Source organism: Sceloporus occidentalis, unplaced genomic scaffold, assembly GCF_023333645.1.
Source record: "Sceloporus occidentalis isolate IW3139 unplaced genomic scaffold, rSceOcc1.0.p SCAF_9, whole genome shotgun sequence".
Taxonomy (NCBI): Eukaryota; Metazoa; Chordata; class Lepidosauria; order Squamata; family Phrynosomatidae; genus Sceloporus; species Sceloporus occidentalis.
Genome location: NW_028316989.1, coordinates 10,734,378 through 10,759,165, shown reverse-complemented (window position 1 = coordinate 10,759,165; position 24,788 = coordinate 10,734,378). Strand labels below are relative to the sequence as shown.

General features: G+C 42.2%; 1 protein-coding gene across 1 annotated transcript; it reads left to right on the top strand.

The window, feature by feature from the left end:
* Positions 1-9,892: 9,892 nt before the first annotated feature.
* On the top strand, positions 9,893-22,981 carry LOC149306884 (BPTI/Kunitz domain-containing protein-like). The gene is made up of 6 exons (XM_089538218.1): positions 9,893-9,929; positions 11,601-11,781; positions 15,025-15,038; positions 18,827-19,009; positions 22,027-22,194; positions 22,953-22,981. Exons 1-6 carry the CDS (start codon positions 9,893-9,895, stop codon positions 22,979-22,981), a joined length of 612 nt encoding a protein of 203 aa, XP_089394344.1.
* Positions 22,982-24,788: the final 1,807 nt, after the last annotated feature.

Genomic DNA, 24,788 nt, shown 5'->3' with positions numbered 1-24,788 from the left:
ACTTTAAGTGAATGCGTTCTGGCCCCACTTTCTTTTCATTCGAATTTAAGAGAAATGGCATGGAAAAAACCACCATAGCCTACAAAGAAGAGGAAGGGGCAGATGAAGTCAGCTGAGTCGCCATGTTGCCATAATGGGAAAAATGAATCTGACATATCCCAGAAGTTTAGATGCACCATTGACTAGGACATCATATTGTCCTGCATAACTGTTATTTGTCATTAAGTGCTAAGTCACTGGTTCATAGGGTAGCCATAATTTGAAATTAACAGCTTGTAACATGCACACATATCCAATAACTTCCTTGAATGCATTGCCACAGATAGGACATTTGGATTACTACAGGATTCCACAGTGTCCCTGCCAATGGACTAAATGTTTTGGATGCCTAGTTGCTCCTTGACATTTCCTCATGAAACTCCTTATAAAATGGCTTGGCTCAGTGCTGGGTATTGGCATCAAGCAATCATGAAGCAAGGCAGTCCTTTTGTTGTCTATCTCCTCACTGTAGGAGTATTGTTCACACTGTGGGCTGATCTACTGGGTGGTCCTGGAAAGGTTGAAGGTAAGAGCTTAATTTTCAGAAGAAGGAAGTTAATGGATGTGTGTGCATGTTGCATGCTGTCAATTTCAACTAATGGCCAACCTATGAACCAGTGATTTAGCACTTAGTGACAAATAACACAGTTATGCAGGACAATATGATGTCTCACTAGTTAATGGTGCATCTAAACTTCTGAGGGCTCATTCCCACTTTCATTTAAACCAGTGTGCGATTCGCCTTCGCTCTATGTTGGTAAATCGATTCCAAAAGGTCTGTCGTTCCCACTATGAAAGTGGATCTTATCATTATCGCCCTGTAATAGCTTCTATTTTGGCACGATTATCATCCCCACTAGTTAATCATCTGTGTGTCATCAGTGACACAAGTGGCAGCCCAGCTTAGGAACTATATAATAAATCGATAGAAGATTCAATTGAGTGATTTTGCAACTACTTGCAATCAGTGAGGCAAGTAGTTGCAAAACCAATGAATTGGATCTTCTATCAAATTTTTGTCTAAAAAGATTGATAGAAGATTTGATTCATTGGTTTTGCAACCACTTGTCTCACCAATTGCAAGTAATTGCAAAACCAATCAAATCGTCTATCAATTTCATTTTTAAAAAATTGATAGAAGATTCAGTTCATTGGTTTTGCAACCACTCGCTTCACTGATAACAAGTAGTTGCAAAATCAATCAATTGAATCTTCTATCAATCTTCTATCAACCACAAGCACAAAGGCAGTGCTGGGGGGACGGGGACGGTGGATCTACCAAAAACTGAGGAGGGATGGTAAACACCCCTCTGCCATTAGTCTCTCCCCTCCAGAATGATGTGAATCAGATCTGTCGTTCCCACTTGTTGAACATGCTTCAGAATAGATTCTTTGCAAAAGAACTGCTAGAAAACTAGTGTCTGGAAAAATCGAGTGTTTTGCTTTTGCCATACTTTATCACAACAGAAATCGATCAAAGTAGGATCAGAGCCAGTTTCAAATGAGAACGATGGTCATATAAACTGATCAGCAATTCACTTTAAATCATAGTGGGTACGAGCCCTGGAATAGGTCAGATCCATCATTCCCATTATGTCAACATGGGGAAACAGCTGACTTTGGACCTTATCGCATTACCTTTTAACCCGGCAGCAGTCTAATCTAACGGGCTGCAGCCAGGATGCGACATGGAGGCGGGGATTGTCACATTGTAAATCGCAGCTGAATCAATGGGCCTAGCATCCTGTGTCCCACCTGTGCTCAGCTGGCCCCTTTTTGAAAATGAAAGCTTCCCGAGTTTTAAAACAGGCCATTTGAGCACAGCTGGGACACGGGATGCTGGCACCCAGTGATTCTGCAGGGATTTACAGTGCAATAATCCTCACCTCCATGACATGTCCCAGCTGCAGCCCATTAGGCTGCTACTGGGTTCAGAGGTAATGTGATAAGGTCCTTCATCTGCCCCTACCTGTTCTTTGCGACCTTTTTTAATGCCATTTTGGGAGCGGGATCCCCTAGCCCTGGGAAATGTGAAAGATTAGTTCCTTCCTCAATTTCAGTGGAATCTCTCTCTTTAGAAACATTTTTGAAAGTTGCCAATGATTTAATAGATCACAGTTGAAAAAGTCTAGCTTCAAAAGAGTGGATATGAATGGAACGAATGGGCTACAACTGACATCAACTCAAGTCCGCATAGCCAGTGGTGAGGTTTCATGGAAATTGTAGTCCAATACCAACTGAAGGGCCACATTACTTATCTTCCCAGAGGAGCCATCAACCACCCATCCAACCATCACTCCTTTCTTCAATCCCAGCATTGATTCAAGACAGACCACAAAAATATAAGTCTTTGTCCCTCTTTTATTTCCCAGCAACAATGCCTAGCAAATGTTCATTTCCTATGGATCCTGGAACTGGCACTAAAAAAATAACACAATACTACTACAAAGTTGAAGTCAAGAAGTGTAAAGTATTCTATTTTCATGGCACTGGGGGCAATAATAATAGATTCGCACGTAAACAAGATTGTGCCAAGACATGTGGAATGTAAGGTAAGAAGAAAGATCCTTCTCCAATCTCCAGTCATGTACTAGCTTCTTTTTCTCTAAGAGAAGAAAGCTGAGTTTTCCTCTTGAATGTGAGTGAGATGTGATAAGACAGGAAGCCACCATAGACCAAAACAGACGATTGATTCATCCTTTAGCTTAGTATAGACTACACTGGGGTGAGAAACTTTGACTGTTCATATCTTTTTGACTGCATCTCTCCCCATCCTTCACAGTTGTCTGTGTTGGCTATGATGGGGTTCCCATAGGAGGGAACTGTAAACAATCAAAATCAGAAATCAAAAAGACCAATGAGGAAAAAAAAAGTACCAGAACAGTGGTTTGAGATCCTGTGCAGAACGGCACTTTGGGCCAGCCTGGGGGCAGAACCGGGGCAAGACGCATGCTCTGGCTCCACCCCCTGGGCGCAGTGATGCTGTGTGACGCATCATATGGTGTGCGGTGTCATGGTGCTCCTCCGGCAGTGCATGCATATGACGCAGCACCAAAAGAATGCTGTAACGTTGCAGCACCGTGGCTATTGCGCCCTTTCCAGGGCACAAAAACGAGCTGCTCTTTGCAGCTCCTTCCCGCGTCCTGGAAAGGCCAGATTGGGGCGGTGGTGTGCAGTTTCTGTGGCCGCTTTGGGGCTTTCTGTACAGCCCCTAAGTCTTTTGAGTGAAAATTCTGGGAGGGGAACTATGTGGCCCTCCAGAGGTATTAGACTGCAACTCCAACCAGCTCTAACCACCATAATCAATTAGAAGGAATGCTGGGAGTTGCAGTTTAACATTACCTCTAGCAGGCCACATGAATTACATCATTATGACTAAGGGGCTTGTTGCAAAATAAAGCTACTTACCCCTGCTGAATTACAATTGATTTCAGGATGCACTTGGGAATTATCATATTAAAAATGACACTGAATCCACCAGGTGACTGCATCCTGGCTAAAACCCAGCTTTCAGCTGTGCTCAACAGGCCAATTTTCAAAAACGGGAGTGTCCCATTTTTGAAAATTGGCTGGTTGAATGCAGCTGGTAGTCGGGTTTTAGCCGGGATGGAGTCTCCCTGTGGATTCAGCAGCATTTTTAATGTGATAGTTCTCGAGTGCATCCTGAAATCAAATTTTGAACCCAAAATTCAAAATGACCCAAATAGACTAGAAAGCTGGGCCAAAGCTAACAAAATGAAATTCAACAGGAAGAAATGTCAAGTACTGCACTTAGAACAGAAAAATGAAATGCACAGGAATAGGATGGGGAACACCTGGCTGAATGAGACAACGCATGCAAGGGATCTAGGAGTCCTCTAGTAGACCACAAATTGAACATGACTCAACAGTATGATGCGGCAGCTAAAAAGGCCAATGCAATTTTAGGCTGCATCAATAGAAGTATAATGTTTAGATCAAGGGAAGTAATAATGCCATGCTATTCTGCTTTGGTCAGGCCCCACCTGGAATATTGTGTCCAGTTCTGTGCACCAAAATTCATAAAAGATGTTGAGAAACTGGAGCCATGTGTCCAAAGGAGGGCGACTAAAATGGTGAAGGGTCTGGAAACCATGCCCTATGAGGAACAACTAGAGAGATGGGGATGTTTAGTCTGGAGAAGAGAAGCTTAAGAGGTGATATGATAGTCCTGTTTAAATATTTGAAGGGATGTCATGTTGAGGAGGGAGCAAGCTTGTTTTCTGCTGCTCCAGAGAACAGGACCCGGAGCAATGGATGCAAGCTACAGGAATAGAGATTCCACCTCAACATTAGGAGGAACTTCCTGACAGTAAGAGCTGTTTGACAATGGAACACACTCCCTCGGAGAGTGGTGGAGTCTCCTTCTTTGGAGGTCTTTAAGCAGAGGCTGGATGGCCATCTGTCAGGGATGCTTTGATTGAGAGTTCCTGCATGGCAGGGAGTTGAACTGGATGGCCCTTGTGGCCTTTTCCAACTCTCTGATTCTATGATTCTATGAAATTAGCACTGGACAGCAGCTTTTGCTTGCATTTGAGAAGAAGTTGTGTTTCTAATCTCATTGTGTTTGTTAAAAAACAAATTCAGATAATAGTAATGTCATTGTCACAACTGATAGACCTCCTTTCTTTCCACAGAAAAACCACGAGGCATATCAGGCTGGAACATATACAAATCCATTAACCTTTCAGGGTGTCTTATGAAATAAAGGTCCCAGGGAAAATTCTGATGCTTTCCAATCTTGGTGAAGATCCTTACATAGTCTTCAGTAAACACTTTTCTTTTTCCTGCATCAAATGGGTTGTTTTCCTTGAGTTGTATTTTCCTAGATTATGTACCATTGTCTCAATATGGGGCAGTTCTGAATCAGAGCATTTTGCTCTCGTAGGCCAAGAACAAAACACATTGCTCTCTTTCATGTATAGAGGTCAAGCAGGCTCACAGTTACTTCACATTTCAACATAATGATAATATAATAATATAACAGCATTCCACAGCACAGCTAAGGGCAATGTGCTAGTTTAGGGGATGAAATATAGCCTGTCTAGCACACTCATCTCTCTCTTCTAAGAAAAGGAAGTGTCTGGGGTTCTCAGAAGGTCTGGCTGGGAGGACACTACTGCTGATCTCCTGTATTTCGCCACCTTTCTCCCAGAATGGGACCTAAGGATAGTCACAAGATGAAACCATTTTAAAACTTTACAATAAAAATTTAAAAACAATTAAAATCACCTGGATAAAAATAGTATAAAATTACATAAAACATACAAAAGTTTTTTTAAAAAAAACATAACTAAAGCACACATTCTGTATAAAAGCCTCCCCAACACACTTATGTATTAAAAGCCTGCTTGAATAAAAATGCCTTGTCTGCCAGTGAAAAGAAAGTGGGGAGGAAGAGTCTAGCTTGCCATGGAAGGGCATTCCAAACTTCATCCGATTACAGATTTGTAGCTACTTGGTCTTGTTACCAAGGTCTGGCCCTCTCCACCCCTCCTCTTTTTCAGTATCTAATTTATATCGAAAGGGATGCTGTAGGTATGTAGCCAAGAAGGCACCCCCAGAGAAGAAAACTATCCATGCCACATAACAGTGGTGAAGAACCTATGGCCAGAGAAGTCATGCAGAACCCTCTCTGTGGGCATGCACCAATTTGTTACTAGAAAGCCTCCAAGTTGCCATTGCTTCTCACCCAGCTTCACTGTCAACATCACAATAAAGAAGCCATCGCCCCGTCCCTCCCTTCTGACAGTGAAGCACCAGCTGTTCATCTGTCAAAACCCCTAAAAAGATCTAGATACTATACTTTTAGATCAAGGGAAGTAATAGTGCCACTCTATTCTGCTCTGGTCAGGCCCCACCTGGAATATTGTGTCCAGTTCTGGTCACAATTCAAAAAAGGATGTTGAGAAACTGGAGCGTGTCCAAAGGAGGGTGACTAAAATGGTGAAGGGTCTGAAAACCATGTCCTATGAGGAACGACTGAGGGAGCTGGGGATGTTTAGCCTGAAGAAGAGAAGGTTAAAAGGTAATATGATAGCCCTGTTTAAGTATTTGAGAGGATGTCATGTTGAGGAGGGAGCAAACTCATTTTCCAGAGATTAGAAGATGAAACAATGGATGCAAGCTACAGGAAAAGAGATTCCACCACAACATTCAGAGGAACTTCCTGACAGTAAGGGCTGTTCGACAGTGGAACACATTCCCTTGGAGTGTAATGGAGTCTCCTTCCTTGGACGTCTTTATACAGAGGCTGGATGACCATCTGTCGGGGATGCTTTGATTGGGAGTTCCTGCATGGCAGGGGGGTTGGACTGGTTGGTCCTTGTGGTCTCTTCCAAATCTATGATTCTACGATCCTATGTGCATGCCTTACATTACACTGCACTAGACTCCTGTGATCCCTAAAATCCCACCTCTTTCCTCTTCCCATTGGCCTGAACATCTTGGATTTGCCAGAAATGGGATGGGCTGGGAGGTGTGTGGCAGCTCCAGAGCAGAGGGGAAGGGAGCATGTGATTAGCATAAACCTTGCCCATTTCTTGTATGGCACTCTCTGGTTTTGCCCTCCTCCCTTCAGACCTGGCTTGGCCTTTTGAAGCGCCTTTTAGGAGGAGGGAAGTGGCAGAAGAGCAGCAACAATGGTGGTGGTGGAGGCAGGGGGGAATAAGGTGGAGGAAGGAAGGAAGGAAGGAAGGAAGGAAGGAAGGAAGGAAGGAAAAACAGTAGGGAGGAGGAAGAGTAGCAATGGCAAGGGTAAGAGGAGGAGGAAGGAACACAAAAAGCAGGAGGGAAGCAGCAGTGAGGATAGGGGAGGAAGAGGAGGGAAGTGGCAGCAGGGATAATGTAGCCAAGGATCTCTCTAGTGGAATTTCATTTACCTCAATTTATTGGTCCAGCTACAAGGATCCTAGAAACCCTTTCCCTTATGTATACCGAGAGAAAAAGATATCAAAGGAATACTGCAGAGGCAGAATTCTCTGAATGAAGTGTTTCTTTTATTAAGGGGGAAAAATCACACAACAGTCCACATTCACTCACTCTTATCTGCTAGGACTAAGGAAATCAGGATTTAGCTTGGAATAGCTGGAGGATGAACTAATGGTGATAACTTACACAAGATGAGGCTTGATTCCAGATCCAATTGTGAGGGTGGTAGCATAGGATACAAACGTTTGGGTGAGTGGAGGGGGAGAATGGACATACTGGGACCGGTCAGAGTTCACAGTGACAGAGTGTCCCAATGCCTTCCAACTAGCTCACTGGCTAAGGATTTTGGGGATCTTTTATAGACAAAAACTAGTCTGGAGGCAAAGGTGTTTGTGCTATATCAAAGGAAATCAAATCTGCATTGTAAAGGATGGCTTGGTCATCCCTGTTGGTTAGGATCAGATCTAAAATGGCTCATCCCCTTGTTGTCTCTTCCACCTTTGGGACAATGAAATTGTCTTCTAGGCAAGTGAGGAATTTGCTAGACCTTAATGTTTTGGCTGAGTTTGATTTCCAACAAATATCAGGATAGTTGAAATCTCCCATCACTACTATGTCTCTCATATCTGAGGGAGTGGTCTTCTATTCTAGAAAGGCATCATCCAATTCCTCTGTCTGACTTGGATGTCTGTAGTAGACTCCCGCAATAACATCATTGTTATTTCTCTCTCCTTTAATTCCAGGATGTAAGTCTTGAGTCTTTTCACAGGTGTAGATATCCCTGACATATAATCCTATTCCTCCTCCTTTCCTGTTTGGCCTATTTCTCTTTAAAGGGTTATACCCCTCCATTTCTACATTCCAACCATGAGACTCATCCCACCAGGTTTCAGTGATGCCTATTATATCATATTTGCCTTTTTGTGCTAGGAGTTCAAGTTCATCTTGTTTATTTCCCATGCTCTGTGCATTAGTGTAGAGACATCTAAGGCCATGGGTCCTCCCCCCTAGCTGCTTGTGTAAAGCTTTCCCCCTCCCACTGTTGTGTCCCTGCACTATTAGCCTTGTTCCCTCAATAACAGTTTGGCTATGATCTCCAGCCCTTGATGAACTACTAAAGTACTGTCTCCCTTCCCCTGATAACTCAGTTTAAAGCCCTTCTGATCAAATTTTTGAGATTATTGGCAAAAATGTATCTGCCAACTGGGTGAGGTGCAACTCAAGTTTGGCTCCGCTAAGGCCAAAAGCATATGCATGGAATCCATCTATTCAAACACTGTTCTCCCACCCCTCCACCAGTTGCATAGAGCAACTCCCACAAGCAACCTTGATAGAGTCTCTGAACGTGTCCAGAATTGGCTGGCCACCCCAAAGGCCTTTTGTGCTCCAAGAAAAGAAGAAAGATTATTTTTCTTCAAGGAGAAAATTGCTCTGTTGTTTGCCTAACTTCGCCAATAATTTGGCCTGTGAACAATGATAACTCACGGACCATGCAGGAAATGCCTCTCTAGAAACCTGAATGTGCCATTGAGCATGAGAGTCTAATGTCCAGCGGAACAACATTTTGCATCATTTAACGCCAAACTGTGCAGAAATAAGGGACAATGGAAAAGTGACAATTCCATTAAAAGGCAGCAGGTTTACACCAATTTGTCTGTCACAATATTTTGCCAATAATGTATCCAATAGAATGCGATAGAAGAGCAGAATTTTAAAGATACCATACACTACCAAAAAGAGCACAAATAAGTTGTTTTAGAGCAAATCCCATCTGAATTTTCACTAGAAGTAAAATAAATTAAGGTTAGAGTACTTCTGACAGAGCAAGAAAACCTGATTTGCTGGAAAAGACACTTGGGAAAGTTGAAGCCAATAGGACATAAGACTACACACACACACAGACACACACACACAAATGGGTTGGTTCAATAAAGGAAGTCATAACCCTGCATTTGCAAGAGCTTACTGCTCATCAATAAGTTCTTTTGGAATGCACTTATTCATAGAGTTGCCACAAGTCAAAATCAATGTGAAAGCACATAACACACATGCGTATTCAATGGCATACTTAAATTACATAATTAATAACAGAAAGTTCTACAGAGGTTTGCAGTGTCCTTGCCAATGGACTAATTGTTCTGACTGACTGCTGTCCCTCTCCATTTCCCTATTGCTCTCCATTATAAAGTGGCCTAATTCAGCACTGGAGAGCCACATCAAACAACCATGACACAGCACACCCACTTTGTCCTATGCATCCTAACTTTGGGCATCTTCACACAATGGCCTGAGATGCTGGGTGTCTCTTGCCAGGTTGAAGGTAAGAGTTCTTTTGAGCAACGCATTCTTCCACTGGCTGTAATTTCTCTGTTTTATCACTGCTGTGCATTTTGGAGTAGAGGCATTACAAAAATTGCAAGGCTAGTTTTCACCCAAAACGCTGAAGAATCTGATAGCAATGCTCTATCTAGGGATGCAAATAATATTTGCCCTTTTTTTCTCTCCTCAAGAAGAAGGAATTGGGACACTCCAAAAATGCAGCCAATCTTAATGAGATTTTTCTTCCTACATGAAGTTGAACAGTACTTTTTGCATGGCGTAGTGGTTTGAGTGTTGGCCTATGCCTCTGGAGACCAGGGTTCAATTCCCAGCTCAGCCATGAAACTGGGTGGCCTTGGGCAAGTCACATGCTCTCAGCCTCAGAGGAAGGCAGTGGCAAAGCTCCTTGGAACAAATCTGGCCAAGAAAAACCCATGATAGGTTCACCTTAGGGTTGCCATAAGTCAATAGTGACTTGAATGCACACATCGGACTATATCTCACGGGAGGCAAGCATCCTCCTCCCATTAATAAAGCGGCATTTAATCCCGTCGATATCCCACAAGAGTGGGATGATTTTCAGACAATGTCCCCTGGCATCACCATTATCGGGAAACTGTCCCGTGAATAAAGTGGCAACATCGTGCCGCTTTTTATTCATGGGAAAATGCCATGGATAAAAAGCAACATGATTTTGCCGCTTTATTCATGGGATAATATCCCGACAATGGCGATATCGGGGGACATCGTCTGAAAATCATCCCGCTCTTGCGGGATATTGACATGGTTAAATGTGCTTTATTAACGGGAGGAGGGCACTTGCCTCCCATGTGATAAATGCCATTAACAACAGCAATAGCAAAAGACATTTGCTCAAAAATGTATTTTGAACAAAACCATTCTGAGCTTTTTGCATTTAAAACCCCTTTGGAAATAAATCCCTAAATCTGTGGTGGGGGAGAGACAAAAAATGACCAGAACCTCTTGTAATTTTGTCTACTGTTCATGTTTATAGGTGAGAATAAAACAAATGAAGATTTGCATTCGTAGATTCATCCATGAGGATAAAGGATTACCGTATATACTCGACTATAAGTCGACCTCATGTATAAGTTGAGGGCAAGTTTTGGGGCCAAAATTATGGATTTTGATATGACTCATAGATAAGTCGAGGGTAAAACTCAGGGGCATTTAGCAAAGGCTCTAAAGGATGAAGCAAAGAAAAACACTGTCAAAAACTTACAAAATTCCAGAAGACATAGCTCTTTTTGCTCACTCTTAAGGCTGGATGGATTACAGAGTAGAGGAGATCAGTGGTTCCAAGACTCATTATAATCTTCCCTTTCACAAGGGGATGGTTCCTTTTTTTAAATAAGAGTTAAGATACAGTACTTACTTTGACCCGTGGATAAGTCGACTCAGATTTTTTGGGTCAATTTTTTGACCTAAATTTCTAGACTTACACATGAGTATATACAGTAGGTATTAACAAGTACCCTAACATGATGTAATATAGCATCACCATGTCCAGTGGGGTTTCCCAAAATATGACAGTTCTTGGGCTTTCAAATTTTCTTGAGTGATTTTCTTGAGTTCCAGGGCAGCTTTAAGATGGATAGGTTTTTATTTTTACATTTGCTTTCATGAATATAAACTAATTTCTTCAGATGTTTACAGCATCTGAATTCCATAAGCATCTGTTGATGCTTATGCAAAAATAAAACCCACTTAGTCTTAAAGGTGCTGCTACATTCAGTTTCCCACCTCTCACTTACATACACCCTCCCTTCCTCCTTTTTATGTTGCAAGAGACTAACATGGGGCCCAAACAGACAGGCCAAAATAAAGCTGCTTCATGTCACTTTGGAGGTATGCTGTTTAAATGACACATGCATCTTAAGAGACCAGAAGCTGCGCCAAAGCTGCACTTCAGTTCTTAGGACTGGAGTGTGGTTTTGGCGCAGTTTCCAGCCTCTTAGGATGCATGTGCCATTTAAACAGCATACCTCTAAAGTGACCCAAAGCAGCTTTATTTTGGCCTGTCTGTTCCGGCCCCATGTTAGTCAAGGAATATCCAGAGATGGTTTTGTGAGCTCCTTCATCTGGCACATAGCCTACAGCACTTGTTATTCATTGCTGGTCTCCCATCCAAGTACTAACCAGAGCTGACCCTGGTTAGCTTCCAAGATCAGATGGGATCTTGTTCCTTTAGGGCATTTAGGCTTTTTCTAGCACTGCTTTAAGGAAGAACCATGACAGTACATCTGACTCTTTGTTTTTATTTTATCCTGCAGCATCATTACCTGAAAGATGCACACTCCCTAAACATGTTGGGAAATGTCGAGCAAGCTTTCCGCGGTATTACTACAACAGTGACAGCAAGAAGTGTGAAATGTTCATTTTCGGTGGCTGCCGTGGCAATGAAAATAATTTTCTTAGTGAAACAGATTGCATTCAGGAGTGTGGCACATGCGTGTAGAGATGTTTTATGGCCTTTCTACATAAACCTATATTTTTCTCTAATTTATGCCGAAATAAATTAGTTAGCCTCAAAGATGTTGCTGGATTCCTTCATTTCTGCTCCGCCTCTTCCATTTTATGGTGAAACAGACTAACACAGCCATCTCTTCGAAAATTGCTCCGTTAACCAGACATTTTTTGTTCTCCTTCTCGGAAAAAGAGACAAAGCGATCAATAGGTTGCGATAAGAGTTGAAAATGAAGGATGGATCCGGGAGAAAAACACTCAGGCAGAGAAGAAACTAGGAAAGGCCTCAATTGATGATAAAACTCTTGAGTGGCAGAGATATAAAAAGAAATACCAGTGGCAAAAACAAAATGATCTTTGCCACATTAAAGATTTAAGCCATCTCTTACTGCATTTGTAAGAGATGGACAGCTCATACATCCTTACTCAAAAATAAGCCCCATTAAGGCAAATGCTAGCAGAACACATCACAGACCTAGAACACTTACTAAGGAAAATCAAGGCAGAAAGTGCAAAGGCAGGCTTGTTGTTGCGCCCAAAGAAAGCAAAAATAATGCCATGGAGAATCTACTGAAATTTAACCTAGACAGTGAGGAAATAGAAATAATAAAAGGGTTCCTCGATCTTGGATGAAACATGGATCACAACAGGAAGGATTCTGCGAACTTCAAGGGCAAAAGCCATCTTATTTTAGGTCACGTTTTGGGAGAAAGGTGGCATAAACATGAAATAAATATATAAATAAAAGTATGGATCTTTTAGAAAAAAAATCTTCTGTCTCCATGAAAAAAAGGCAAATTATTATCTTATATGTCAACTACAGCCAGAATAGTATTTGCCAGAACTTGGAAGAAAAAAGAATTGACGAATGGCTGATTAAACTAAAAGAAATAATTGAAATGGATAAACTTATCTGCATCCTGAAGGACCACGACTGGGAAGAGGTTGGAGGCGACTGCCTCCCATTAGTAGACTATCTAAAAGAGAAAAGCAATTAAACTATAAGAGAATTAATCAAGCTAACCTAACAAGACTCTCCAACTATGAAAGCAACTTTAATATAGAACCTCAATTTTTGTATGTTCCCTAGGGAATATGACTTACGTAAACTTTATAGGTTTCTTTAATGACTTTATATTACTGGAAAAGGATGTATAAGGATAAGATATAATTGCCACTCGATATAGATCTTAAATGGCCTCCATATGACAAGGAGTTAATTGAAGACATCAGGAGAAAAAGACATTGTAATATGAATCAGAACGAACTCTAAGAAGTCAATATTTGTATCTGTAATTTATGTTATGTTTGTCCTTTGTCACTAAGTAGTGTTTATATATGTATATATGTGTTAAATTAATAAACATTTAATAAAAATAAGAAAAAAATGTATCATTATAATGTAAATATAAGTCTGCCACATATTGACCCCAATATGTCAGAGGTGTGACTTCTGAGTTGGGGATTCATGTTCATTTTAGATTTAAATAGATGCCCTCTATCCTCTTATATATACTGTATATACTTGACTATAAATTGAGAAATTTAGGCTTAAAAATTGACCTTAAAATCCTGGATCAACTTATATATGAGTCATTATGGTAATACTGCTTAGAAAAGTCTTGAAAGAAGCACTTCCCTGATGCCCCACTCTTTGTGCCTTGAGCTTCCTAGGTAGGAGTGTGTCTATGTATGCATATGTATGAAAGTGGTGATTCCCCTCCCAATATGATTTTAAAGCCTTCTCCCCTATCAACAAAACACCCGATTTAACTCCACTTCTTTCCCTTTCCAATCCAATTTTCACACCTCTCTTCCAGCACCAGGGAAGTGTTATTAGATGGTCAGAAGTGGTCCAGATAAGGAGTAGGAGGGAAGGAAGTGGTGTTTTCCCTTTTACATCCTTTGTTATAGCCCCCCCCCCCATTTTACCCCCGACTTATCCATGGATCATATAAAAAGCCATGATTTTGACCCTGAAACCTTCCCTCGACTTACATATGAGGTTGATTTGTATACGAGTTTATATGGTAAGTCATGCCCTAGCAGAAGTGGGAATCATATAGCCCACATGGAGCTTCCAGGTCTATTTCTGTGGGCCAGAGAGCTCCCCAAGGGAAAAACATATCTGCTAATGGGACAGAGGACACAGCTGGGGTCTTATGTCCTCAATCAAGAAGGAGGAACAGAAGGATCCAACAAAAGATAGAGCTAAGACACTCAGCCAGGTTGCAGACTAAGCAGCAAGCAAGCTCCGATTAGAACCAGTTGGTGTCAGGCTATTTAAGAGCTGAATTTGCCTAAGTTGTCGGAAGCAACTCCTGTGTTTCCTGGCCAGCATATTTGTTTCTAGATTCCTGCATTCCTACATCAGATTTCCTGGCTTCTTTGACCACGTGGACCTTGATTCCTGTTGCCTCTTTTGCCTCGGACTGCTTAACCAATGCTTTTCTCGATGGACTCTCACAGGCAAGGACACTTTTGAGCTGCTTGTAATTCACAGCCTCTGCCTCCATTATCAGCCGGTGTGTGTGTTTGGTGAACCAGGACAGTAATAAACAAACTGGCTTCTCTAAAATGAAAACCGAATTAGAAGACAACTTATTGTGGGTTTTTTTGGGCTATGTGGCCATGTTCTAGAAGAGTTTATTCCTGATGTTTCACCAGCGTCTGTTGCTGGCGAAACGTCAGGAATAAACTCTTCTAGAACATGGCCACGTAGCAACCTTCCATCCAACTATGAGAAGGGATCCTGCAATCTAGACTATGCACCTTTGGCTGTTTCATGGGAACCTGAAGAACATATGTCACCTGTAACAATATATCCACAAGAGTACATTGGACCATAAGTTTTGAAAGTTTATGTTGAATCCTCAGAGACAACTGGAAATATCGTATATTCCAGTCTCTTTCTGGCTTTCCCAAGTTGGAACATACTAAAAATTGGGCTCCAGTGTGTGCTTAATGTTGTTTATTTAGGAACATGGAGCTTCCTCCACATAGACAATGCCGCTTCTCAGCTTGTGTCCGGTTCTTGGTATTTTGCTTGGGCTGCTGCCTGATTTAGAGTTCAGCCCCCTCTCCATTCCATTATGGAACACAGTATTAATAAAGTAGCTTAATTGTTAACTGGGCACTTGCATCAAACGGCACTATGAAGGGCAACTTTATGTTACTCCTTTTACTCTTGGGACTACTTATGCCTTGGTTGGAACATCTGTTTGTCCCCAGCTGGAACGTTGCAGGTAAGAGCTGGTCATCCTTCTATCTGAAGGCAGATGCAAGAACTGTCAGGATTATTATACAACATATAAGCGAACAATTAGTGATCTCCTTTGGGCAACCAAGTAGAATTCTTTTCAAAATGGCGTCTTCTGTGGAATTGCATGGGTTACTTAAAACTTTTCAGCAGCTGAGTGTCCTAGTCTCTATTTCCTTCTGTATTTGTTTGCAGCATAGTTTCTATATAAATATTCAGATATTATAGATACAGATATAGTGGTTGTGGGAAACATGATTTGGGAGTTGTAAGTACTTCTGTGCCTTTTTTATGGGCCCCATAAAATTGATGACACTGCTGCCAAGGAACCAATCCTCCATCTTGTTCCTTTCTCTTCCCAAAGAGAAGAAGATTCTCAGTCCTGGAGACTTGTATAGAACATTTCCACATGGAAAACCACTGGAATTTCTGTTTAATTTCAGAAACCAACGAATATCAATAGTGATGCAGCATCCAGGGATTCCATTATGGCCCACTCCTAGCGACCAGTCATTCCTCATCCCTTTATTATAGCATATCTCTTTCCTTGGCAGCATAGAAAAGCACAACAATGTGCAGTGTGGCCTTGTATTTATCTAGTCTTAGAGACAGCATCTACTTTGTTGAACACTTGGGAAGGGTTACCTGTTGTGTGATTTGTTGTTGTTAACTGCCTTTGAGTTGCTCTCGACTCATGGCTACCCTATGGATGAGAAATGTCCATGACCCTCTGTCCTCCAGTGCTCTTTGATATACCATTCTGCTTCTCTGGAGTATATCAGAGATTTTTGGAGATTTTCCGGCTCAGTTCCGACGTGACTACACTTCCAAAGATGTGCATTCACATCGTAAAGTGAATGTGTTATCAGATGCCATTCCTTTTTATGGGAGCTCCTTGTGAGGTGCTTCTGCAGTGATTCCAAAGTGACCCCTCATTTTGGTAAAACCGGGAAAAAAATGACTTCACAGAATTCGCTTCCAGGCTCACTTCGATTGCACTTCGAATTGGTCTGGTGTGGAAAACCACTCCGATGTCACCCCCCCTTGGCCCCCTGCGTCCTACTCCATCATCCCCCTCCTCCTGCTTCATGCCCTCCTCCTCTCTGCCAACCAGCCGATCCCATCATCCCCTGCGTCCCCTGCATCCTCCTAGACCCCGATCTGCTCCCCTCCTTCACCCTGCCGCCTATCCCATCATCCCCTGCCTTCTCCTAGACCCCGATCTGCTCCCCTCCTTCAGCCTGCCGTCTATCCCATCATCCCCTGCCTTCTCCTAGACCCCGATCTGCTCCCCTCCTTCACCCTGCTGCCTATCCCATCATCCCCTGCATCCTCCTAGACCCCGATCTGCTCCCCTCCTTCAGCCTGCCACCAGTGCCATCATCCCCTGCCTTCTCCTAGACTCCGATGAAGGATGACAGCCAAGGAGGGGGCAGAGAAGGAGGGCAGCGTCCAGAGCCCCACTGAGCATGTGCAAGGGTGCCGATTCAAATCGCTGAACCCTCAAAGTATGCTCTGGTGTGGTAATACAATGTGCACTCACTCTGCTTTGCTTGAATCCGCATCACGTGACTTGCTTGGAATTGAACTGACTTCGCTTCCCCCTCAATTCGGAAGGGCAACAGAAAGGCAGCCAGGTGTGGTAAAACATAACATTTTAACCTTAATTCACATTGCTAGACAGGAATGACTCTGGATCTGGTGTGAAAAAACATCACACTTTGCATTGCCAGAACAGGAGTGACTGCGGATCTGAGCTGCAAACCCCCTCCCTCCCGTGTGATAAGGTCCTCTGTGTTCTGTTCTGACAGAAGGCTCTTGTCCTGACTACAAATTCCTCATCAGGACTACCCCCAGGTCAGCAGGACACCGTGAACTTCTCCATACAGCGTGTGGTGTCACAGAGCTCCTCAGGTGCTGCATCCATGTGACGGCTTTTTGCAGCTCCTATTTGCACTGTGGAGAGGAGAGACTGGGGCTGCAGCATGCAGTTGCCACAGCCCCAGTCTGGTGCAGCTGGAGGTGGCTGCAGCCTTTAAGGGCAGTCTGCACAGCCTCTATGTTGCAGAGTTTTAAGCATGATTTTGCTTGTGTGGCAGATCAGTGCTATGGTCCCATAGTTGCTGGAGTCTCTTGTGTCTTTTTGTGGATCGGGATGTATATTGATCACTTCCAAACTGTTGGCCAATGTTTTGTTTTCCATATCTATTGACATAGGTCGGTTAGCACTAGAGTCGACTCTGTCAATGTGGATTGCACCAGTTCCTAATGATTTGTTTTTCATTGTTTCTCTTATTGCAGTTTCCACCTAACTTTTTAGAATTTCGGGTTCATCTTCATATGGCTCTTCATTCCATGTGTCCTTCATTTTGTATAATTCTTCTGTGTATTGCACCCAATGTCTTTTTAGTACTTCCTGGATGGAGGAGTTCAGCACTTCCAACTTCCTTCCCTCACCTACTTACCTATTTTCTTACTGGGTGCAGTCCCACAGCCATTCAGTGGGGAGGAAAGGATGAGGAGGACACGGGGCACCCAGGTAGTAGCATTTGCCTTGACCTACCAGTGATGCAAAAGGTTTCGACAGTTGCTGTTCAGTTTTGACACCCAAAATCAGCACAGGTTGCCAAATGTTGATGTTCCAGCCCCTAATAATGTTCTTGTTGTATATGTGTTTTATGTGACCTTCCTGACCGTCAGAAGTGGCCTTCCCATATCTTACAAGATGTGTGAACAAGCAGGGAAGGGCTAGGAGATAACTGCAGATAGCAGGTACACATGCTGAAAAGGAGGAGGCCTACTTAGTGGGCAACTATGGAAGGCTAGCAGGCACACAATCCTAGTTCTTAGGAAAACTTGGAGGTACATTCCTCTGTGTACCTGCTCCCACCTAAAAACAAAACACCTCATATTTTCCCACAACACCCTGTCTATAAGAAATGGGGCATTTTCACCATCTAGGGGATATATTTTTTTCATTCAGCAGAGCCTTTTTAAAAAAACAAGAATAGAGTGACTTCCTCATGTTCCCTTTCTATTTCCAAAAAGTCTCCCCAAGACCAGGAGAAATTGGCCCCAATGGGCACCAATATGTGGTGAAAAAGCCTCTTACCCCTTAGTGGACATTTTGGGGTTACATTTTTTAATGCAATATTGTTTTATGCCTTGGAGGTCCACTGGTGGGAACATGGTGGGAATGTTTGCTCACCCCCTAGATGCCATTTGGGAGCATTTTGGAGCCAAACATTGCTATTTTTGTCCTCTGGGGGGCCCCAGTGGCCACACATAGAAGAATAAAATGATCTGCCTCCTTCCCTGAATCTAATGGGAAGAATGGCATCTGAGCAGCTTTTTCTGCCTGCCTGCAATTCATGAGTGCTTGCAGTTGGAGAGCTCCTAGTAACTTCAATGGAAAGGCTCTATACTGCTATTGATTCCCCCTCCCTTTTAATGAACTGCTTCCAGTAATAAAAAAATATGGAAGAAGCATGGGGACAAAATATGAACGAAGGCATCACTGTCTACTGGAAATCCAGGGAGAAGGCAGTTCCTTTTCTCAGATGACTTTATGTAGGGAAATAAATCACTATTGACTGAATATTGACAGACCTCACAAGAAAACATAGGCTTCAGTTAACAGAGAGAAACAATTTTTTTAAAAGGCAAGGGCCTGTCCCACAGGGATGAATACCTGCAAAGTGCTTTCTTTTCGGAAATGGACATTTTCGCTGTATCATTTTTGCTATATCATTTTTGCTTATCTTTGTTTTCTAGCAACCCTCCCTGCAATATGCAAACTCGCCTATGAAAAAGGGCCTTGCCAAAAATACCAAACCCGTTATTATTACAACGTTGTGAGCCAGAGATGTGAAAAATTCATTTATGGTGGCTGTCGCAGCAATGCAAATAATTTTCGCACTGTTGAGGACTGCAAAAAGATATGTCAAGACTCAAGAGGTAAGAATTCTCTGATTTGAATGTTCGATTTAAATGTGATCCATGGCTATTCATGGTATTCCTGTCATATTGGATTGGAGTAAGTTTATACAAGGAGACAAGGAATAAAAATGTAGGAGAAGATGCTGAGCTGAATCCTGACTAAGACTGCAATGCTGTCACCACTTTGTTGGGAGTAAACCCATTCATAAAGCTAGCATTGTGTAGAGGTTTGAGTGCAGGACCAGGGCTGCGGAGTACAGTCCTTGGACAGGGAACAGAAGGAGAGCTGTTTCTGGGAGGCCATCTTTAACTGGGTGAGTCTTTTTCAAACTAGAGCAAATGTGTTTGTTCCTGAGATTGTGGGGCTTCTGTGAGTCATTGGGGTCATTAGATAGAGAGTCTGTGGACATTTAGAAAGGAATGCCATAATTACAAATAGTCAATGTGGGTTTCTCAACAACAGGTCATGCCATTTTTGATCAAATAAGCAGCCTGGTAGATGAAGGGAATGCTGTGGATATGGCAAAGTTTGATTTCAGTAAGGCCTTTGAAAAGATCCTCCACGATATTCTTGCAAACAAGATAGTAAGATGTGGGCTAGACAATGCAACAGTTACATGGATTTGTTATTGGTCGACAGGCTGAAGCAAAGAGTGCTCAGCAATAGCTCCGCTTCCTCTTGGAGGGAAGTGTCCAATGGGGTGCCACAGGCTTCTCTTCTGCCCCAGTGCTATTCAACATCTTTATTAACAACTTGGATGACAGTATAGAGGGCATGCTTATCAAATAGGCAGATGACACCAGATTAGGAAGAGTAGCTAGGTGTAGCACAGAGGAAAGGATCAAAATTCAAAATGACTTTATTAGATTAGAAAGCTGGGCCAAAACTAAAAAAAAGAATTTCAACTGGGAGAAATGTAAGGTGCTATACTTAGACAAAAACAAGCAAACAAACATAAACAATGAAATGCATAAATATAGGATGGGGGACACCTGGCTTAACAGGACTTACTATGAAAGGGGTCTGCGGATCAATCTGTAGAAAATTTATAAACCCACCATAAGAAAGCCCAAGTCACCCTCTGAATCTGAGTGCAGGGCTCCTGAAAACAGCATGGCACAAACCCCTAACAGATCCAGAAAAGGGGGAAGGAGTGTCATTAGACATTAGACATTAGACATTTCCTTCCCAGAACTGTTGGAACAGACAAAAGAGAATCTGGTCTCGGATCTGCAAAAAGATTGGTGGCAGCCCTTGGACCATTAGATTGTAAACTCATGGACCTAACCAGGAGAATTGGGATCATTGAAGATATGACCACAGTGGGTTTGCAGAAATTCAACTTGCTTGATAATAAAATACACCACCTTATAGAAATGAACAAGTTTCTTTTAAACAAAATCAAAGATTTGGGAAACTGGGAATGCCATTTAAATATCAATTTTCATGGAATTTTTGAGGGCTTGGAGACAGGAGACTTATTTCAATTTATGATCACCTGGATAAAAGAACTCTGCCCAGAAATAGAATCAGACATATCAGAGATTGAATGAGTACACAATGTGCCGCCCAGGATGTCTTCTCCAAACAAATTTATAAGAGATGCTTTAATTCGGTTTGCCCAGTAAACTGAAAAAATCTTTGATCCTAAATAAACTCCAATGGATTAAGAACCTGTCACTGGCAGACATTCGAATCATGTTTTTTCAGGACTTGGTGCCAGAGACACTATGAAAGAGGTGAGCTTTTTAAACTTTTTAAAAAAATATTATAAGTAAACAACTATGTACAAAATATATCACAACAATACAGCAAAGTAAACCAATTCATTTGAATTGTGTTGCCGGTCTCCTTCTTGGGTTCTGTTCAATGTTCAGTGTTCAATGTCAGTGGTAACTTTAAAGTACAGTGCTGTCTTTGTGTAAATCTAGTCCAAAATGTCCAACCAAAGGTTCAGATGAGATGGAAGTTGTCTTCTCTTGTTTCTGTCTTTGTTTATAAAGTCAGTGAGTGGGAACCAATTGTCTATGAAAGGTCCTGATTTTGGTTGTCCATTCTGTAAGGCAGTTTTTCAAGTAACCATAGGTCCCATACCTTTTCCAACCCTTCATTCAAAGATACCGCCCCTGTTTTCCAGAATCTGGCAATTCCTACATGGGCTGCTGTAATGAAGTAATGTATGAGGTTTTTATAGTTCAAATCTGAGTTTGCATCTACATATATTGATTACAATAGCATTTGCAAATGGAAACCTCATTCTGCCTTCCTCTGAAACAGCTTTTGGGGCAGAGGATTTTCTCCCCGGTTTCCCTTTCCTCTCTGGAGCATGTATGCGTATGCATTTGTGGAAATGACAGTTTGGAGCATGCGCAAAAAAGTTATTTCCAAGCTCGCAACAGGGATCTGTCCTTGTCCATCTGAAACTCAAATTCACTTTCAACATAATTTCTTGCCTAAGTAATGTGTTTTTAACCCCTTGTTGTGCTCTCTGTGTGATAAGCCTTAGCGATTTGGCTTGCTTTTCTGGGATGCCAACACTTTAACCATTTTTGGGATGGAAGTACATAGGTCCCCATCTGATCAAGTCCATAGAAACCTATTCTTCTGGGGAGGTGTTTCTCTCTCTGACCCACCACTCTCACAGATACCTTTGGTGGGAATGTGGGAGGAGGCCTAAGTGGCTGCCCTTTGGCTCTGGAATTCATTTCTAAAGAGTCTAGACTGGCACCTTCCTTACTATCTTCCCCCAAACCAGTAAAACCACTTTTATTGCACCAGGCCTTTGAGAGTTGATTTTTCAGAGGAAAAGTTCTGCAATTTTATTTGTTGATGTTGTTCTAGTTTGTTTTAACGGGTTTCAGTTTTATGCTTTACAGCTTTCATGAGCTTTCAATACTTTATGTTGCTTTTAACTGATTTATACCACTTTGAGTCTGAAACTGGGGGAAAGGTGGGATGATGGTGGTGTCAAGTAATATTATTATTGTTGTTAACAACAACAATGTAATATTGTTTCTCAAAGCATTGCCTACAGTATGCACCCTCTCCCCTGACAAGGGGCCTTGCAATGGATATTTCACCCATTATTACTACAACTTTGGGAGCAAAAAATGTGAAACATTTGTTTATGGCGGCTGCCACGGCAATGGCAATAAATTTAAAACTCTTGATAGCTGCAACAGAATGTGTAAAGTCTTAGAAGGTAAGAACCTTTCTTTTTAGAACCTGTTTGTAGACCCAGCCCTTTGTGATGCTGGATTGCTGGTCAAAAACTCAACCCTTTATCCAGTTCTTAATATTCTGCAAGGGTTCTGCCTGTAATGCAGAGTTCATCCCTCTCTCTATTCCATTGCAGAACACTATATACATCTACCTCAGTCAACAAAGTTCAGGTGTTCCTGAATGTTACTTCTTTAACAGTAAGTTGGGTAGCAAAGGCAGAAAGAACAGAAAGAATAGGGATAGGATCTTGCACCACAAAAAGAATGTAAACAAATTTGTAAAAATCTCTTATGCAAAACTAACAATATGCACATGTGAAATCAATCAACTAGGTCATATAAGTTTCCTATAACAACTAGGCCATGTATGTTGTAGGAGGCACACACAGCAGGACTGGCTAGAGCAGAATCCCATTCTTACCCAGCTCAGGCTTTTGTTGCAGCATTTACTGCAGACATGCTGCTACAACTTGACATAAAAAATGTTTTTCCTCCAGCCTTCCTTCAGCATCCTCCCAGTGCCGACACTATTTCAAAAAAGCTTCCAGCTAGAGAACAAGGGGAAAAGGGGGTACTGTGGGAGAATTAAAAGACCTCGTAAAAAAGGGGCTTTTTGCCAGAGGCTTTATTAACTGAGGTATGCCTGTATTAATAGATGGGCTCTCCGTCTAATCCAGCATGGCTTTTCTTACACTGTTCTGTCTTTCTGTTCTTATGATCTTTCTTGGGGCCTTTACAGGGCTGAATTGGGGCATCACATCCAGATGATGCACACCCTGACTCTGCCCCAGGGCAGCATGATGCTGGGTGCCGCTCCACACGGGATGTGGCATTATGACAGTCCTCTGGCGCTGCATCCAAATGGTGCAGCACCGAAGGAGCACCATTTAGCCGTGTCATCATGGCTATGGTGCTTTCAGGCTTTTTGCGGCTCTTTTTTGTGCCCTTGAAAGGCCAGCTCAGGGTTGTAGCATGAAGTTGCTGCGGACCTGATCCAGCTAGGAAAGGGATGGCGTCCCACCACCCTTTAGGGGCTGTCTATCAATCCCCTTAGACTACTTATACTATGGTCAGTACTTCCAATATGGAGTCCCTCTACAAGAAATATTAAAATGATACTGATAATTTTTCCCGATCTTAGTGTGGTATTTTTTCACTCTGTATTTTTATGTTTTGTGCCTGATACTTTGCACAATGAAGGTGCGGGTGGAGAGTAACAGGGAACAGCAGGGCTAATCTCAGAGGTCAGTATCATCAGGACGCTCCTGGGAGACCAACCCACTCTCGGGGTGTTAGCAGCAAAAAAAGTGTTATCTAAGAAGCTGCTGCTGGTGGTGCAGCTTGGCCAGGCATCATCATCATCATCATCATCATCATCATCATCATCATCATCATCCTGTTTATTTATAGCCCGCTTTTCCAAAAGAGATCAAAGCGGGTTACAACAACTCTTTACTTGTAGGAAAGAGTCATCCTGCTAGCCTGAAATAGATGCCATTTATTTTCATCCAACCTCTAGAATTTTAGCATCACCAAGCATTAGGTTTCCTGATTAAGTAGCAGAGGACCCAGTTTGGGGAGCAAGTAAAGCCATCAGTCTTGAGCCAACCCACTTGCTATATAAACCAGTAGTGGAGTGTCGTATCTGAGCAAGAGACTCTGCCCTCCCAACTTCCTGACTTGGGGTTCTTTCTGCTGCATAGCTGCCAGTGTATGGAACACAATCTTTCTATCCTTAAAAAAGTTCTTAACTGGACACTTGCATTAAACAGCCCCATGCAGAGTAGCTCCATGCCCCTGCAGCTTTAGCGGCAGTGTCCCTCTGAGCAGCTGGTACTGGGGAGTTTGGGAAAGAGGGTGCAGTTGCTCTCTGGCCAGGTGTGTTAGAATGGGTGGTCTCTCAGTCTGATCTAGCCTTGCCTTTTCTGTACTTATGTTTATTTGTTCTTACCATCTTGTACTTAACACCTTTTTCAGAAGCGATTGTGACGCCAAGTCCTGGTCCAGGAGAAAGCCGGGGCTACACTATTGGTAAGACCTTGAGGAAAACCATCAAAATCAATCCCAGATTTTATTGATGTTAAAGTAGTAGTTTGTAACACTGTATTTTTATTTTCTGTGGCTGTTCTTGTGTTGTTGTTGTTATTATTCTTGTTTCTTTATATAGCATCATCACTTTGCATGGCACTTTACTGTACAAGATCCAACAACAATGGATTCTGACAGAGGCATATAATCTAAAGTGCATGCATAAACATACACAGAGAGAATGAGTGAATATATATATATATATATATATATACACGTTCCGAATGTAAAAAGTTGCCATTTTTCTCCATTTTTCCTTCAGTTTATTTCTGTATTATTTCACATTTGCAGGAATGTCATGTGATAAACATCCCGCTTTTGCGGGTTTTTAAAAATTTAAATCTAGTTTAAACCCTGCTTCTGAACAGGATTTCGCTAGTGTGATAAGGTCTTATGAGTGACCACTATCTAGTATTAACTCATCTAGTGCAGAAATAGTCAAGACCTTCACTTAGTAAGCATTATGCAGCATCTATGGACCTAAAGG

Excerpts from the sequence above, each read along its gene's own strand:
- LOC149306884 (XM_089538218.1), top strand. The coding sequence starts at position 9,893 with ATGTCCCCTGGCATCACCATTATCGGGAAACTGTCCC. Across the intron at positions 9,930-11,600 it reads CATTATCGGGAAACTGTCCC|CATCATTACCTGAAAGATGC; the intron begins GTGAATAAAGTG and ends TTTATCCTGCAG. Across the intron at positions 19,010-22,026 it reads GATATGTCAAGACTCAAGAG|TATGCACCCTCTCCCCTGAC; the intron begins GTAAGAATTCTC and ends CATTGCCTACAG.